The sequence below is a fragment of the Aptenodytes patagonicus genome, chromosome 4 (assembly GCF_965638725.1).
Source record: "Aptenodytes patagonicus chromosome 4, bAptPat1.pri.cur, whole genome shotgun sequence".
Taxonomy (NCBI): domain Eukaryota; kingdom Metazoa; phylum Chordata; class Aves; order Sphenisciformes; family Spheniscidae; genus Aptenodytes; species Aptenodytes patagonicus.
The window spans coordinates 34,275,869-34,293,077 of NC_134952.1; the positions used below are offsets into that span (position 1 = coordinate 34,275,869).

The 17,209-nt window shown below is 34.9% G+C and overlaps 1 protein-coding gene across 2 annotated transcripts in view; it reads left to right on the forward strand.

Annotated features, from left to right (window-relative positions):
• The window catches only part of MICU3 (mitochondrial calcium uptake 3), a 58,253-nt gene that overhangs the window by 31,033 nt on the left and 10,011 nt on the right, over positions 1–17,209 (forward strand). For both annotated transcript variants that reach the window (XM_076336311.1, XM_076336313.1), the window contains 5 exons: positions 3,133–3,228; positions 8,339–8,439; positions 10,204–10,375; positions 14,603–14,711; positions 15,680–15,837. In XM_076336311.1, coding sequence (XP_076192426.1) covers positions 3,133–3,228; positions 8,339–8,439; positions 10,204–10,375; positions 14,603–14,711; positions 15,680–15,837 — 636 coding nt within the window. The remainder of the gene's footprint in view (positions 1–3,132; positions 3,229–8,338; positions 8,440–10,203; positions 10,376–14,602; positions 14,712–15,679; positions 15,838–17,209) is intronic.

The window sequence follows — 17,209 nt, forward strand, 5'->3', positions numbered from 1 at the left end:
CTGATAAATTTTTGGATCACAGCAGGAGTAAAACTGCTGTTAAAACGTTTGATGTGATGTTAAAATAGAAGAATTAAACTTGTTTTGGTATGAGTATTATCATATTCAAAGTGAGGGGAGGGAAGCTACAAGAATTAGATAACTAGTGAAATTACAATTTTAAAGTCCGATTCTTTATATAATCATTCACAGGAATGCACAGATTTACTTCCTGTGAAGTTAGCACATACCATTTGGGCAGTATGCAGGAAGGAAGTCTGTTGAATGAAAAGGTGCAGTGACATGATGTAGATGCTGCAATGTTGTGAGAATAATGTAGTAGGAAATGTGAGGCCTTATGATTCAATGGATTTTAGATCAGGCTTTACTGCAGTGAAAGGTACCGTACGGTGGCTGCTGTATTCCTGTGCTGCCTCCTATTTTAAACTGAAACCAAACTAGTTAGGCTTTCCTACTCATATAATAATTTTCAGCTTTAGCAAAAAAATCTCCTTCTAGACGTGATCCACTCCAGCCACATCCTAACTCTGTGTCAGGATGATGCCCAGGTGTGCACCATCTTGTCCTGCCCTCCTACAACCTGAATGGAGATCTCCACGCAAAGGAGACTCGGATGTATGGGAATTCACAGCATCCAACAAATCCCCCACCCCAGAATACTGATATTTTTGATTTCTATTTCTCCTACTGAAACAAGAATTGTAGCAGCCTTTTCAGTTTCCCTTGATGTCCTGAGGAGTTGAAGATACTCAAGACCAAGGAGATGCAGCCGTGAAAAGTCTGAGATAGTCCAAAGTGCTGTGTTGGGCCCTTTTCCTCACTTCATCCTTCAAAACAGTTCTGATTTTTTTGAGAAACGTCAAGGTCTATAAGCCATAGGGTGTATACAGTGAAGTTTGAAATAGGTTAAATATTTTTGTCTTTTCATTTGCATAGGTTAATTCTTTCAAGTCATGTTCTGGTGCATACTGCAGTTGTGTGTTAAGACTACTTCAGCATGTGTTGCGTGAGTGCTCTTACTAGCCAAATGCCAACCGGAACATGATAATTACGATGAGATGCATGTAAGGAAAATAAAATGTGCATGCCCAGAAATACTAATTCCATTGGCTAAAGTAAATCTCCAGTAAGAGAACAAATTCAGTGAATACTTAAAATAGCTATATTACTGTATTTTATGGATAAAGGATTGAGGTGTTGTTCATGCACATGACCCAGAAAATACCAAAGGGATAAATAATTGTAAGAGAAAAACTGAAGCCCTAAGGACCTAATCCTGTACGCATTGAAGTAAACCAATTTCTTCGAGTTTAGCGATTTAGGACTGAATGGAGTTATATATAAGGATACTGTGGCCACAATGTAGGAACTGTTACTCCAAATTAAGAGAAAGATAAAACCAGAATTTTTCAAAAAGGAAACAAAAATATAATATACATTAAGCATGGGTATAATTCCTGGTAGTTTGTCATGTTTCTTTGATGACAATTTACAGAAAGAGCTGAGTTGAATTGGTTAGTGGAGAAAGTACATGATAGAACTTGTAGAAGCGGTACACAAGTTGCAAAAAATTTTAGATTATTTAGCATATTTCCTCCCAGCAAATACGTTGCGGTGTTCTGCAGCCAGACACATTTCATATTAAATATCTTAATGCATTTTTATCTTTTTTTTTTTAATTACATATTGACTTACTGCTGAAATATTGTTTCTGTAGTACTAAAAGCATTATTTGTATACGATGCAAATTTACGTAATCATTCATATACAGGTGCATTTTTATAAACATGTAAAATATAGCTGAAGCAAATCAATACAAGACGGCCCCATAAGCACTGAGCCCCATTACATTGATAAGAGCCCTTAAATAATATCTTCACTCATGTAACTGTGTATCACTGCTGGACGTACTGCAAGCATATTGAAGACCTGTTACCTGAGGAGATACTGTGCTAAAGAACATTAAGGGAAAACAGAAAAATAGAAATCATACTATATTTCAACTGTTTAAAGAATTAAATTTACATTTCTATGATTGACATAATGTGGAATACATAGAGACAATAAAACTTCAGCTCGGTACAGTATTCTTTATGATAACAATGTGGTTTTACACATCATACAGCAGTCACATCAGTGTAAATCGTCTAAGAGAATAGTATGTGCTGACTCAAAAAAAAAAATGGTTTTTGTTTGTAATTAGAAGACTAAACTCATTCTGTCTTTGTCTTGCGTGCCCAGATGGACATGAGTGGGAAGCCCTGAAAGTAGAAGACCTAGTTTACATTGACTTCTGGAGAGAAAGGGGAAAATTCATTCAGTTGCAGTAACCCTAACCGAGTTCAGATAGTCTTCTGCTGTCTTTATGATCACCTCCCCTAGATTCTTTGGGGGCGGGGCCGGGGGAATGTATTAGATAGATCTTCCAAGACTAATTGCAAGATAAAGGAAGGCCTATTTTAATAAGCGAGGATTTTTCAGGCTTCCATATATGAAACATTTCAGAGCAAAAAGGTAAGCGTATTTTCCTTGGAGAGATTAAATGCTTATTTTCTATTTAAACAAGGTAAGTTTGATCATCAGATGTGCATAGTGTTCTCTTGATAAGTATATTACAGTTGAAGTTGGACTTACTAGGCTTATTTTTTGCTTTTCTTTATTGTTGCAAGGATGTCATCCCGATAATGGGATGAAATTAATTTTATATAACTACTTAGATGGTAGCATTTATATTTGACCAACGGGAAAACAAATTTCATATCATAAGGATATAAATTAATATTTTTTGGCAAAAAAGTTGTTGCAAAAAACAACAGCAAAATACTGAGTTTAGAGGACATTTTCACGTATACTTTTAATAAATATTTTCTCTAAATTATTTTGTTTGGGAGAGCGGAGTCTGGTGATACTTTTAGCACAGCCAAGTTATGAGTAATAAGCAAATAGCTGTAATAGACTAGTGTTCCTTTCATTTACAAAATGTCATGTAACTGGGTAGAGATTTCTCTGTGTAGAAGCAAAAGAATCAAGCCATGCTTTTGAAGATCAGTTGGAAAAGATTTTAAAGTCTGTAAGCAGTTGTTTTATTGTTCTTTGGTTTTCAAACAATTGTGCTTCTTGAAACTTCTGCAGGTTCTTAAAACAGAAGGAGAGGACCTTGTCCCCAGAAGCTATTGGGATACTTTGAGACGTAGCACAAGCCAAGCACTCTTTTCGGACCTTGCGGAGGTATAAGACAACCTCTGTCTCTGGTCCATAAACAGACTGCTATTTTATTCATTTCTGTTTTGTTTGTTTTCCTATTTTATGCACTTTGTTTCTTTTCTTCTTTTAATTATTTTTTTTTTAAACCTGAAAGTTCTCGGATGAAATTGATTTGGTTCTATGCAGTGTGACAATTCAAAGTCGTCATTTCCAAGTAAAAGCAAAGTTACCTTTTGAAAGAGTTGGAAGATCGAGTCCTTTTCAGTCTGTATTGTAAAAAACATTTTCTGACACTAACAGTGATAATATTTCACAGTTAGAGAAATAATTCAGGAAACCTTTGTCATTTAGACTTGGTCTAGTGATGTGACAACTTTAATGAGAGTTGCAGCTCTTTAAGCTTTTAACGTTTAGGTTTTTAATGTGCTTTTTCTGTATGTTACCAAAGCTTATCTTCAGAAAAAGTGTCGCGAAAGATTGTTTTAATTGTTTGATTGAACCAGAAATGTTTTAAGGTAACCAAAACAGACATTTTGAATATTACACGATCATTATGGAGGACTAGCAATATCACTGTGCTGTCAAAATTAATTTCCATAGTTCTTTAAATTCTAATCAGATTCTTGTTTCACGATATGCTTTCAGACAATTGAGAACGACATTTATTTGTACTGATCATTTAAGAGGGTTAGAAAACTAGATCATTTAGGCTATTCTGTGCCCCATACAGTGAGGGTGATTGCTCTGCTGGTTGTGGCATTAAAGGACATACAGCAACTCCCCATTGACTCTCTGGTCTCAAGTCCCATGCTTCATAAGCAGGATCATAATGAGAAAAGAACATGGAACTGAAACGGACCTCCAGGGTAAAACAATCTTTTTCTTTGCTTCATAAGCAACGTGTGTTCCACATTAAAAGTAATTAGTGTTTTGTCCCTGCTGTTCCTCTGCAGAAGCTATTGAATAACCTGGGGACTTAGATGGACTTTTTCTAATATCCAGGCTAAATTTACTCATAGTCCCTTTATACCAGTCTGTTGTCCCTTAATTTTCGTAGGGCTTTGTCTTCTTTAGTGTTAATCTTCTGACTCATGGTTGTGTTTATAAATGCAGTCATAGCCCACAGTTTTAATTATCGTAGGCTAAACAAAACAAGGTCTTTGATTTTTCTCTTAAGGTAGAACCTACATTTCCCAGGTATCAAATAGGCCTTCTCTGTACCTCTGTCAGCTTGAGTTCATTTGCCTTGAACAAAACAAAATGTAGCGTTACAGAACTGAGTTTTGGACCAGTATTTATAGCAATATTCATAGTCATAATACATTCATAGTAATCCTGCAATAAAGCAGTATACCCAGCCTTTCTTTCTTTGCTTTTAAACTGATGAGCTCTTGAGCTGTTAGTCCAGTTACTAGTCCTTATTTATTCCACCAAATTTTAAAGCCCAGAACATCAGTTTTCCTGTCTAGTCAGCTAAGGGAGACACAGAAGGGAGAGAGGACTGCTCTTTTCATTGACTATTTAAGGAGCTTGGGGCACTGAGTTTTCCAAATTAACTGTCATCTTAATCTACAGTTAGTTGGCATGAATTCAGTCCTAAGTATAGATGGACTTAAGTTTGGTAATGTCTACATGCCTTCAATTTGAAGAGAGATTTTTACGTCTGATGCCTCAGGCTAGTATCTGTAACCGACAATGTAATTGAAGCAGCTATATTAAACATTGACTTAAGTTGTCTGTAAAATGTATAAAAAGTCTCTCTGCTCTCTTTTAATTCATTTTATGAAAAAAATTGTATATCCTTCATTTGCTCCACTGAGAATTTCCCACTTCTCACCATAATCATCTTTATCTTGCTTGATTTAAGTTTGAGCCGGCTGGCTTTCATACATATGCTTATCTCTCCCAGGTACTCTCACATCTGAATGATATTACAGCCATCTGTACTAAGAAAGTGGCATAAAGCTAGGTGACACTAGAGTCTGTGTTGTTTCATAGCCTTTTGAGAAGGCCTTGTGTAAGTTGAAAAGGAGAGTAAATAAGGCTCATTGTTACGAGAATCAACTTACAAGGTCTCTTTGGGGGTGAAAAGAAGTTATTGATCACATCCGGTTTCTTTCTAGGACAGTTTACAGTATTGTTTCTGCTATTCCTAATTTAAAGCAACTCCACCATCCTGTTGGAATATGCCATTTACCACTGAGTTCCATTTGTGGGTTTATTCTTAAATTACTAAATGAAACTGGAAATCAGTAGGGTTATTATCACTATTGAAAAATCAAGGACTTGCAGTAAGAAAGCTTTTACTAACTCAAAGCATAATATGCATACTTCATTCTCAGAATATGTTGCTACAAGTGGACCATCGCTCACGAGTTTAACTTAGTTGACCCTCTTTAATCAAAAGCTTGAAATGAATTCTGCAGAATATAAAAAAATAGATTTACTGCTCTTCGGGTTAGGAAATTGAGAGGAAAAGATGTTGCCATTATGCAGCAAGCCAATAATGTGACTGAAACACTTGTCTCTCCTGTTTGTCTCTTTACCTGTATTTGTATTGCAGTTAGTGTAAAGGTAAAGAGAAGCGAGGCAGGTTTTTATTCTCATTTAAAAGACTTCAAAATGTATTAGATCAAAATAGAGTCTCATATTTGTATATATGGAAACAGGTGAGGTCGTTGCATTTTCACTGATCTAAAATACAAAATTCATTTTATTATGAACAATAAATAATAGTTTTAAATTATTAAGGCTTTTGTTTTTACGCTTACCCCTTAAGAGAGAGAATTTATATAATGCTCTCAGTGCAGAAGGAGCACAGGAATAGTTTTCAGTTGCCTGCAATTCTGCAGAGAAGCATACTGGGTTGAGTTTCTGGGGTGAGGTTTTTGTTTGGGGTTTTTTCATTTAGTGAGGCTGACCAAATGGGAATTGTGAAAAGACGTACAGATTGTATTTTTTTAAATGGTTCTTTAGATATGGATGAATGCAACCTAAGTCTAAGGTTTTGAAATGTTTTTGCAAGATGAAAGGCTGTAATTTAACATTTGATATCTTTTCAGTGTACTTGAGGGAAATTGTTTGAATGTGCTTAGGGATTTAATTGCTTAAAAGACATAAGAAATCAGGGTATCTGCATTTCAGTATATTGTGTCCTGTAGTGGAGGATAACAATATTAAAAGACAAATAGTGATTACTTTTCTGAATTAGTTTGCTCGCTCGAAGAGCAGAGCTGTCTTAATTGAAGGACATGAAATATCTCTCTACCTATATATACACTATGTCATCTTATTTCTCCCTGGAGAAGAATATGAGAATAAAGAGGAAGCTAGAGTACATGAAATACAATCTTGAGAATTCTAAACTGATTATACCAAAGTACAGAAAAGTCTCTCTCGTTTCTTTAGTTCTTGGATGTTGAAAGGAAAGGATTTGTGTTGTTACTGCCTCATGTTTTCCCTTGTTGTTGATACATAAATACTCTTAATGGATATTGCATTTTACTTTTTTTTACAAATCGGTATGTAAATTTGAAATTAATATAGTATATTTCAGAGAATGTAGATATGAAATGGTTTTTCATGGTACATGATGTTGAACTACTGCATACTGTTCAAAATTTCTTCTGAGGTTCTTCATTTAGAGTTTCTCCGTCTGTTATAAATTTATAGCCTCTTCAGTTAAGAAGTAAAGTCAGACTTAAAGGACTCTGAGTGCAGCTTGCAGGTTTGTATATGCAGATCTTTATAGATCTGTATAAACATTTTTCTATACTTACAGTAAATCCCATAGGTTTATAATGTATCATTATGGTGATAAATTAGTACTATTACATCTCCCAAATACTTACTAGGTTTCTCTACTGTGTATTCTGTTTTGTACTTTAACAGTAGAGTCGGCAGGCACACTTCCATAAAAATACGGTGTTGCTGGTAGGTACCTAGGAAGAGCAGAAACCACTGGCTCCCACTCTTTGCTTTTCATAAGATCTTGTCTTTGTAAGAAAAATGAAAGCTCGGACAGAAGGTTCTCCCTAGGCAGGTGCAGCAAGGAGACTAAATATATTACTTTTTGAATTTCAAATGTTGGCAGATGCACATTAATGCCAGAAGGACATTGCCGTGGTGGAATACTATGGCTTATTTAAGAGCCTTATATTACTGAATTATTTTTCTAGCTCTTCAGTATATCAGGAGTTTCTTTGTAAAAGAGAGAAAATCAATGCACGTACATGAGAGTTAAGGGTAATGAATATGTAGTAAAAAAGTGGAACGTTGCACAATCACTATACACAGATGATAGTTACTTCTGTTTATACACTGATGATAGTTCTGTTTATATGCATGTCTTCCTATTTACAATTCTTGCTATTACAAATGGTCAAAATTAGTTGGTTTTACTATTCTAATTCTGTGCCTTCAAAGTTCATAGTTATTTATTAAGGAAAAAGTATTAGTACATGTTCAAAGATTCCTGTCTGATGCAGAGACCCCATACTGGGTAGATGAGGAACATTCTTAAGAGAATGAGTCAAGGTATTACTTCATGATTTCAAAATTTCTTACAATTCTGTTGTTTTAAATACATTTGGGCAATAAAATATAAACTGTAGTCATCTGCTACTTATACAAAAGAATCATATAAAGTACACGTGACTAATGTGAGTGGTTTTGGAATACAATCCCATACTTAATAATTTTGAAATATAGAATAAGAATATATGAAGTAACTTCCTTTAATTTCTTTGTCGTTGCATAGTAGAAGGGAAAAGAGATTGTGTACAAAGGGAGTTATTTTTATGGTTTACCTCAACTGACTAGAACATTTTTTTTTTCTCAAGAGTTTCTGGTTTTATTTTTCATGCTTTTTCCCCCTTCATTGCAGCTTCCATTATATTATATTGTTGTTTTAAGTGTTTTCTACTAAATGCAATTAACAGCCTAATGCTATTTTGTGTGAAAATTGCATGACTAAATTAATGGATTTTAATACTAGCGTCTTCTTTAAGACTGTGAACATAAAACACAAACTCTTTTAATAGAAGGGTCTATTGTGATGATAGGCATTCTCAGATTATACTTCTGTAACTGATCCAATCATGGCCTTTAATTTTTTTTTATTCTAATATTTAAGCGTGCTGATGATATTTCAAGTTCTCTGTCAGATACTACGCTGCTTGTACACTTTTTCGGCAAGAAAGGGAAAGCTGAACTGAACTTTGAAGATTTTTATAGGTGAGTCTCAACTTTATTAATTCCTTGTAAAAAAAATACTTGCATGCTTGTTCTAATTAATTGGTATTATCTTACTATACACATAGTTTATGCAGACGTATATAAAGTTTACGTTCCCTTTGTGTGTGTTATATATACAAAGAGCAAAATAAAACAGTAAGTGGAGCAACAATAAAAAGTCCTGTACTAATGCTGATGCATTTGCAAATTTTGTTAGCACTTGTGTGCGTAGTTTGTTTGGGGTGGAGAGGTTAGACCGCAACCCTGTCCTTATTGGTACATAGGAATTTTTTTCTTGGTTTTGAATTATTTTTATTTTTTTCCCGTTTGTCAGTGCTTTAAAAAAGCTTGGTGTGCATCTCTGCTCTTAGGCATGTACTTAAATGTAAAGATTTTTCTGAAGATATTTTTCTTAGAACAAGCTTCTTCTGGGAAAAAGTGAAAACACAGTGGAAGCTGTTGGCATAATTATTATGCCAGTTAAAATAGAATTTAAAAACATAGGGAGAGTGCCATAAAAACAGAGCCATAAAACTGTATGTTTCTGGGTGATTGAAAAAGATACAGTGTTTGGTTATTGTTTCCACAGTAAATACTCCCAATACCTATTGTCTTTATAGTTATCACTTAACTGTGCATTCTAATCCATCAGATGTTTGCAAAATATATTGCCTTAAAATTATGTGTGTCATGAAAAATATTCAGTATTTCACATAATATGAAAACTGCGTCATCAAGTGAAATCATGATGTGAGTTCAAAACAAGAACCAGAAAAGAAGTTACTTTTTCAAAAGGCATCTAGTTAAAATGTCTATCTATTGCTGTAAGATGTTGTGAATTCTAAAGAGGTCAAAACCTAGCAGACATCAAAAAATCATTAAACTACGGATTGGTGAGGGAAATAACTATTGTATGTTTACCTTGCACTTATACTTTTGCCTAGACTTCCTTTTGATTTGAGCTCCCCATAGTTCTTAGAAGTCAAGTTACATATTAGGAAGGAGTGTTACATGCAATGTCTACAGGTTGGGAACTCTTAGGAATCTGTAACAGGGAAGTGTTACAGGTTGTGGTTGACAATCAGATGAACGTGAGCTCCCAGCGTACTACTGGGACGAGAGAGCTAATTTCACCCTTGGTTGTATAACTAGGACATCAAGCAGAATCAGGGAAGTTATATTTCATTTTTATATATAGCTGGTTTTTACTTTATCCAGTTTTGGTGTCCGTAATATGCTAAATATGTTCTTAAGTTGGGAAGAGTTTATAGAAATATCATAAGAATAGTGAAGTATTAAAAAAAAAAAGTTTAAATTGAAAGGCTGCAAGAGCTTGTCATACTTAGCTTGTTAAAAAGAGAAAGGTAACGTTTAATCGCAATCTGTAAGTAACTATATGGGGAATAAATTTTGGGAATTCATTTAGTACCATGATGGAATTTTCAGTCTAGCATATAAAACTAAAGAACAGTGACCCACTGAAGAAGAAAATTAAGCAAACACAAACTAGACGTAAATTAGAAATTTAAGTATTAAGTCATTTAGATCCTTACTAAAACACTTCATCTTTGAGTTAAGATTGTTGTATTGATTAGAAAATATGTCAACATAGATAAGGGATTTACCAAATTTACCATCAGTGCTGCGAAAAGGGAACTAATTTGTATAATGCTATTTGGCTTTATATTCTATGAGTCTTTTAAGGACATGAATAGTAGAAATATAAAGTATTGCTATTTCTTCATATTTATGTTTGTGCTTTAGATTTATGGATAACCTACAAACTGAGGTTCTAGAGATAGAATTCCTTTCCTACTCTAACGGGATGAACACCATCAGTGAGGAAGACTTTGCCCATATTCTTTTGAGGTATACGAATGTGGAAAATACATCAAGTTACCTGGAAAACATGCGCTGCAGGATTCCTGAAGAAAAGGTGATTGTTTTGCTAGGACAGCAGTGGGCCACAGCATCCAGTCCCAGTGTCATCAAGATGAAAACATAGCCTGAACTGAACGAGATTCTGTCGCTGGATTAATTAGCACCAGGATTTTATTCTGATCATAAACTGTGTGTCATGTTTTTCAGATTACTTGCTGAATAAAAAGTAGAAGAGTAAATAGCATAGAATTATATTCCATGGGATTTAGCTAGTAATATTTTTGAAGTTTAGATAACAAAGCTTTATATTACATGAAAACTCAGTTTAAACAGCAAAAACTATAAGACTTGACAAAGAACAGCTTTCGAGGCATTAAAACACCTTTTTTTTTCTTTCTTCTCTTTTGCACTGCCAATGGAATAGCACCTCCTCAGAAATAACATTGACACCCTTTATCTAGTTGTTTTATAGTCTTAATAATGGATGACTTGTATATAGTTATTGATGGGTATGTGGTTCTTATTAATGGCTGAAGAGATAGAAAAGATAGTAAAAACAGTAAATGTCATGAGGTAGGTAGTCCTTCATTTGTTTAACAACAAATGTGTTGTCAGAAGTGTATCTGAGAGAAATGTAGTGGCAACTATGCATCAATGGTAATCGATACGATAACGTTAAAAGTAGCCCTTCAAATAAAGGGATGTGTTGGATGTACTCCTTCTATTTGTGTTTACAGAAGGAGATCAGATTAATCTGTCCTAGAAATCTAATTCTTTCAATAGCTATATAATTTGATAGCATTGACAGCAGAGCTTGTGAAGAAAAGTAATAAATAGGTTTGGACAGGTTTTTTGGGTTTTTTATTTGAGAAATTACATTGTAATTTCAGTCTACAGAGTAAGATCAGTCAGCTGACCTGATAGAAACACACTCCAAAAATCAACAGTTTTCTGTTCACATATCTGGATTATCTGATTCTTCCTGTGGTTGTACAGCAATTAGATCCACTGAGAGATAAATATAGCTGGGGAGCGGAAAGGGAAAGCAGGGCTGTCTCTTTTGCACCAGATTAGGTGTAAGATGAAGCAGTAAGATTGGGATCGGAGTTCCTGCTCACTGACCCTTTCCAAGTTCCCGGTCTAGCCGCTGAGGCACTCAGTTCTAACTACTCTAAAAGGTCTGTGCAGCTTTCAATATTCAAAGCCAAGACAGTGCAACAGAAAAGCTCCTTTTGCATGTTTCCTAGATGTTTTTTGTTTAGGGTGAAATCAAGATTTCCATATGTATGGAAATCTCGGAGAAAAAGAAAAAAAATCACTTTGGGGCGTGTATAACAACAATGATGTAAGTATCGCTTGGGTAACTGAAAAATAATGACAGTCATAGGTATAGAGAAATACTTCTTTGAATGGCAAAGGTAAAGTTGATTAAGTAAATATAGATACAGACACTTTCTTTTAAACACAAGGAAGTATTCTTTGAAGTTCATCTCTCCATCTCTTAAGTCTTCCAATGCCATTGTTCTGATAGCAAGTCTTCCACAGTAGTTTCCTCTTCTGATCTCTGATGGGACCATCAGCTAAGGAAAACTTCGACGTAGAAAGCTGTGTCACTCAGTTACATGTTTGCTTATGCTGCGTTCTGGGAATATCCTGGCATTTGACCAGTGCCGTATATCTGTATGCCATATGCTATACCTCCATTAAGTAGAACAAGACATTGCCATTTTCCATAGGTCCATATCACTGGCTTTGTAAATGTGCTGTCAGTACAGTGGAAAAAGTAAATCCCTGTGACATCTCTTGGACTGGCCACAGGCTTTTGAGAATGGGACTTTGCCTCTTATTGCCATGGAGGCATTGTTCATATGTTTGCACTTTTTTACACTTGCAATAACATTACAATTCGAAAATTACCAAATGTACTCTCTATTTTATTACAGTGATACGCTGCAATACTAATACAAACCAGAGGATTCCATTTAGAAGAAAAAGTAGTCTAGCCTGTAAAGTAATAGGCAGCTACTCTCACAGTTGGCAATGTTAATCTTTTGTGGCGCTGTATGTAGAAGCCTCTAAAGCAACATGATGATCATTTGGCATACTGTAGTCATGCTAAAATATTCAGCTGGCATGCTGCCTGCTCACAGGATGTTTTCCTCCTTTTACTAACTAGATGCCAAGCAGTGATTCATTTAAGCTGGCATCCTGAACGCACAAATATCAGCTTCTAAAGAAAGTCTATGCATTTTTAACAGCGTTGGTGCATTAATATAACAGTTTTCTTTGCTGTAGTAAAATATAATCTGTCCAAATAAATAAAAAAGTCAGTTTCCTTTTACATAGAAAATAAATAGTTTCCAGTAGGAAGCTTCTGGGATATCTACATGTAGATAACTTCCTATGTGAAAATGCAAAACATATGGCAAATACACGTTGTTATTACGGTTACCAGTTGAGAACAAAATATGGTCCTAGGAGAGGAGAGAGACAGTACAATGCGATCATCTCCTCTCTAGCTACATGGAAAGAGCCAGGATTTTTGCAGTAGCCTGACCTCTTACAGTATCTCCCACATTCAGAATCTTTACAGACAAATTGGTGCAAATTAAAGATTTTTAAAAATCGTTGTGAACCTAAAAATGTCAGCTCAAGACTTTGATGGCCATTTTCTATTATTGCTATTTTGCCGTAGTTCCTGAGGGTCCTAGTTGGGGACTGAAGTTTCACCGATCTAGGTATTTCACAAATACGTGACAAAATTATGCCAGTCCCAGAGAGTTTTCAGCCTAAACAGAGTGCAGGAAACAGAACTTGGACATAAACAATTAGATGTCAAATGCAACGAACCAAGAAGACAGTATTGGTTAGTATTAGTAAATTAAGCTTTTAAGATAAAATTTAAAGGAGAATTAAGGAGGTGGTTCTGCTTGTGTTTGAGAGTTTCCTCCCAGTTGCAAAGGATGAAACAGAGAACAAATATGCTTGTTGAGAAAAGCCATTCATTATGGAGATGGGTCAAGCTCTCCAATCAAACAGTTTATAAATCTTAGCTAGACCTTAGGTAGGATCACTTAAGCAGCAGTTTACATCTCAAGTGGGTCGAGGCCTATTGAAGTCTTTTATTTTAACAGTATTACGTTTCTCTCCACATTCACCACAGTACTTGCTGTCTCGTATGGGTTTACGCCCAACCTCTGCCATTTTCTCCTCTGCCACAAACCTACTTCAGTATGTTTTCTGTGTTCCACCATACCATAATGACTATGTATATCTTTGAGGAGAGACATAGGTCAAGATACTAGTTTGAACAGAAAGATTCACAGGTCTTTCTATTGTCTTCAGGTTTATTTTCAGAGAGACATAGTTAAATAGGATAAAAGGATGAAAGCAGACAGAAGAATAGCCAGGAATGATAGTTAAAGGAGGCCAGGGAGATCAAGGTTTGACAAAGAATGCCATCCCATGTTCAGAATGGCTGACAGACCATGGAGAATGAGATACAGGCAATGGTCCTGGCTTAATTCAAAGTCTCTGTTTAAGGTTTCTTTCAAAATTGATTTAGAGATAGTTTATCGGGTCTTTGGATTTGTAGCTAAGATGAGAGAAAAGCAGAACAGATATCATAAGGAAAGAAGAAAAAATAAGCTCTTTTAACAACAGCACTTTCAGAGAAACTTTCACAGAAGATATTCTGAAGTCTGGTCAAAATGCAAAAGGTTTTTTTAAAGAGCTGGACAAACCCTGCAATACTTGATACTTGGGAGTATCAGCTGAAGAGACCTAGGGGTCTAAATCTGGATATGTAAAAACTTCACCTTAAAGTACAGAGCTTAAGTTAGATCATAACATGTATTTATGAATTCATTCAATGTATTTATGTGAGCGCACACACTCACATATATATAATAGTGGTTTGCAGGTTTTCAGTAGTAAACATATTCCAGTATTCATACAAACCTAGACTCTTATTCTCAATACTAACTGCCGTATTGTAATAATCCTGGAATTCTTAAAGATTGCCTTAAACAATGGAACAATATTTTGGACTGCTTTTTGGGTGAGAATTGCTATCCGTTGCAGTGGCAAAGAGGAAAGACACCTTGCATTCCTCAGGAGACTCCAATTCTTTATTGACTTTCAGTACAAATCTCTATTTTTTTTCAATGGGTGTAGTATCTATTCTTAAATGAAGTAGACATATGTAACTGCAAGGTTTATTTATTCAGTTGTCATCACTACTGATAATTCTTATGGTGCATATTGTTCTTTTATTTTTTAGGGTATCACATTTGATGAGTTTAGATCATTTTTCCAATTCTTGAACAACCTAGAAGACTTTACAATTGCAATGCAAATGTATAATTTTGCAAGTCGTTCTATAGGTCAAGGTAAGTATTTACATTTTTATAAAAATCTGTTGATAAAGATACAGAACTGTTGACAAAAATACAAAAATGTTTTGTAATTCCTAGTTTGTAGTTTTAATGTCTAAGGTAAAAGGCTAAAAAGGCTAGGACTCCAGCTTTGAGAGGAGAAGGCTCGGTCATATCATGAGAGATATGATAAAGCTTTACAAAGTCATGTAAGTGGTGGATAAGCTGAATGCAGAATAGTTGGTCACCAAATCCTAAAATTCAAGAGTTAGGAGGTACTTGATGACACCAGTAAGAGATCAGTTTAAAGCAAACAAAAGCATTTCTTTACACAGTGGGCGTCTGGAATCTGGCCTTCTATGAAGGCTGTAGAAGGAAACAGTGTCAGAAGGTCCGAAGAGGGATTAGACAGATTTTTGAACAAATCAGTAAGTGGGTGCTGAAAAAACTAGGCAGGTGTGTACTGACTAAAATCCTTAATACAACAGTTGAGATGCTTGGGGAGTGCAAGGTTACGAATATGTGAAGTGGTCAGATTTGTGTGCTCTCAAATAGTATCTTCATGGGTCTGACACAGTAACACCAGCGTAGTCCTACCTCATGTGGCCTTACCAAAGGAGCGTACTGTTTTCTCTGTGCTCTGTTTCTTAGGTTCTGTTTTGTGTCAATTAAGTAGATGCCATCAGTATATATGTAACATAGGTTTAATTATAATATGATTTTCTAATTTTGTTACTACACATAGTATAGTATTTGGACTGTTATCTTTTGTGTAAAATAATTGATACCAATTAAGCAGTGTCATTTTATATCAGTTGATATATCAGAACTACTTGGTTTAGAACTGTGAAATTCAATCCTAATCGAGTGTTTTAACGTGAAAACTCAAGTTAAAAGTTTACTTGTATTTCATAATATGTTGTCCACAAAGTAGGATTAAATTCATGTATTTTATTTTTTCTACTGATGTTCTCTTTATGCAGATGAATTCAAACGTGCTGTGTATGTAGCCACAGGTGTGAAGCTTTCACCACATTTGGTGAACACAGTGTTCAAGATTTTTGACGTTGACAGAGATGACCAGTTGAGTTATAAAGAATTTATCGGCATTATGAAAGACAGACTCAATCGAGGATTTAGGGTAAGGATTCTAATTTTTATAGTTATCTTAGTTGACTTCACTACTTACCAGTGCTTACTTTAGCACCTGTAGCACCAGTAGGTTGCAAACCAACAGTGCGTATGTTTAAAGACATATGTTTTACGGAAATCCTGAAGCAGTCTGTAAGATAAATTCCTTCTTAAATTCTTGATTTTTTTATTAGAAAGCAATACATAGAGGACATGATGTACCTTTATAGTACACAAACCAAATTGGAGATGAGAAGTCCTCTGCATACTGTCATTTCCTCTGTATTGTGTGATTGACAGATTGGCATTAAGAATTTTAACAAGGGTAGCAATTTTGTCTGGGTTGTTTCCAGGGAAAAGAGAGTTTTTGTCTCTCAAACTCAGGCAGTTTAGTTAAAGGTCAACCATTGGCTCTTCTAAAACATTATTTAAAATACCAAGTGTTGATAATGACTGTTGGAAAGAGTTGCAGCTGAAGATAGTTTTAATTTTCAAGTAAAGAGTTAGTTAAGTGGTGCTGAACAATGCTATATTCTAGTTCAAAGTTGCCTTTGATAATTTAACCCTGTATCTAATACATTAAATTACGAGAAGCTAGAGGGCAGGAAATCACTTGCAGAAAATTTTCATAGGGAACAAGCTTGTAAATCATGCTTTGCCTTTTAGGTGAACGTATAGGCCTTGCTGCCCTCTTCAGGTTCTGTGTAGTACAGGGGAATTTTATAGTAACAGAAAAATTTTTAATTAGAGTATGATCAATAAAAGTCATCTTTTTTTTTCTTCATATGACAGGTGTTAACATTTTTAACTAAATGTAAAATGTTGTTCTTACTGACAACCTAATCCCTTAGACATAAATCTTAAACTGTATTATGGTTCCTAAATTCACATTTCAGTATGTTATTTCTGTAATATAATTGTAGTCATTTTTAGTTAGCTTCCTAAATATAATTTTAGAACTCTCTGTGAAGTGGTGTTGAGTCTAATTGTTTTCTTGTTATTTTTGTAATATTATGATCAAACGTAAAATGTGGATAACAACCACTGTATTTGTAACAAACTTACTTCCTTGTTGGTCCTCAATTCCTTTTATTATGGTGTGGGAATGATGATTGTTTCATAACCGTTTCAAGATGTTCAGCTATATGTTTTAATTGTTTACTAATTGTAAGTGTGCAGTGTATGTTAATTCAACCAGAAAACAGTCTGCTTACTAAGTAATTCTTGTAAATGTATTACACATTTCTATTTCACAAAATGCATGACAGAAATTACATATAATCCTTAAGAATCAGTCATCCAGTACTATTCAGTCTTATGCACGTATCTTTCTTTTGCCTAGGCCACTATAAAATATTCCAGTGGACTGTAAATTAACTATA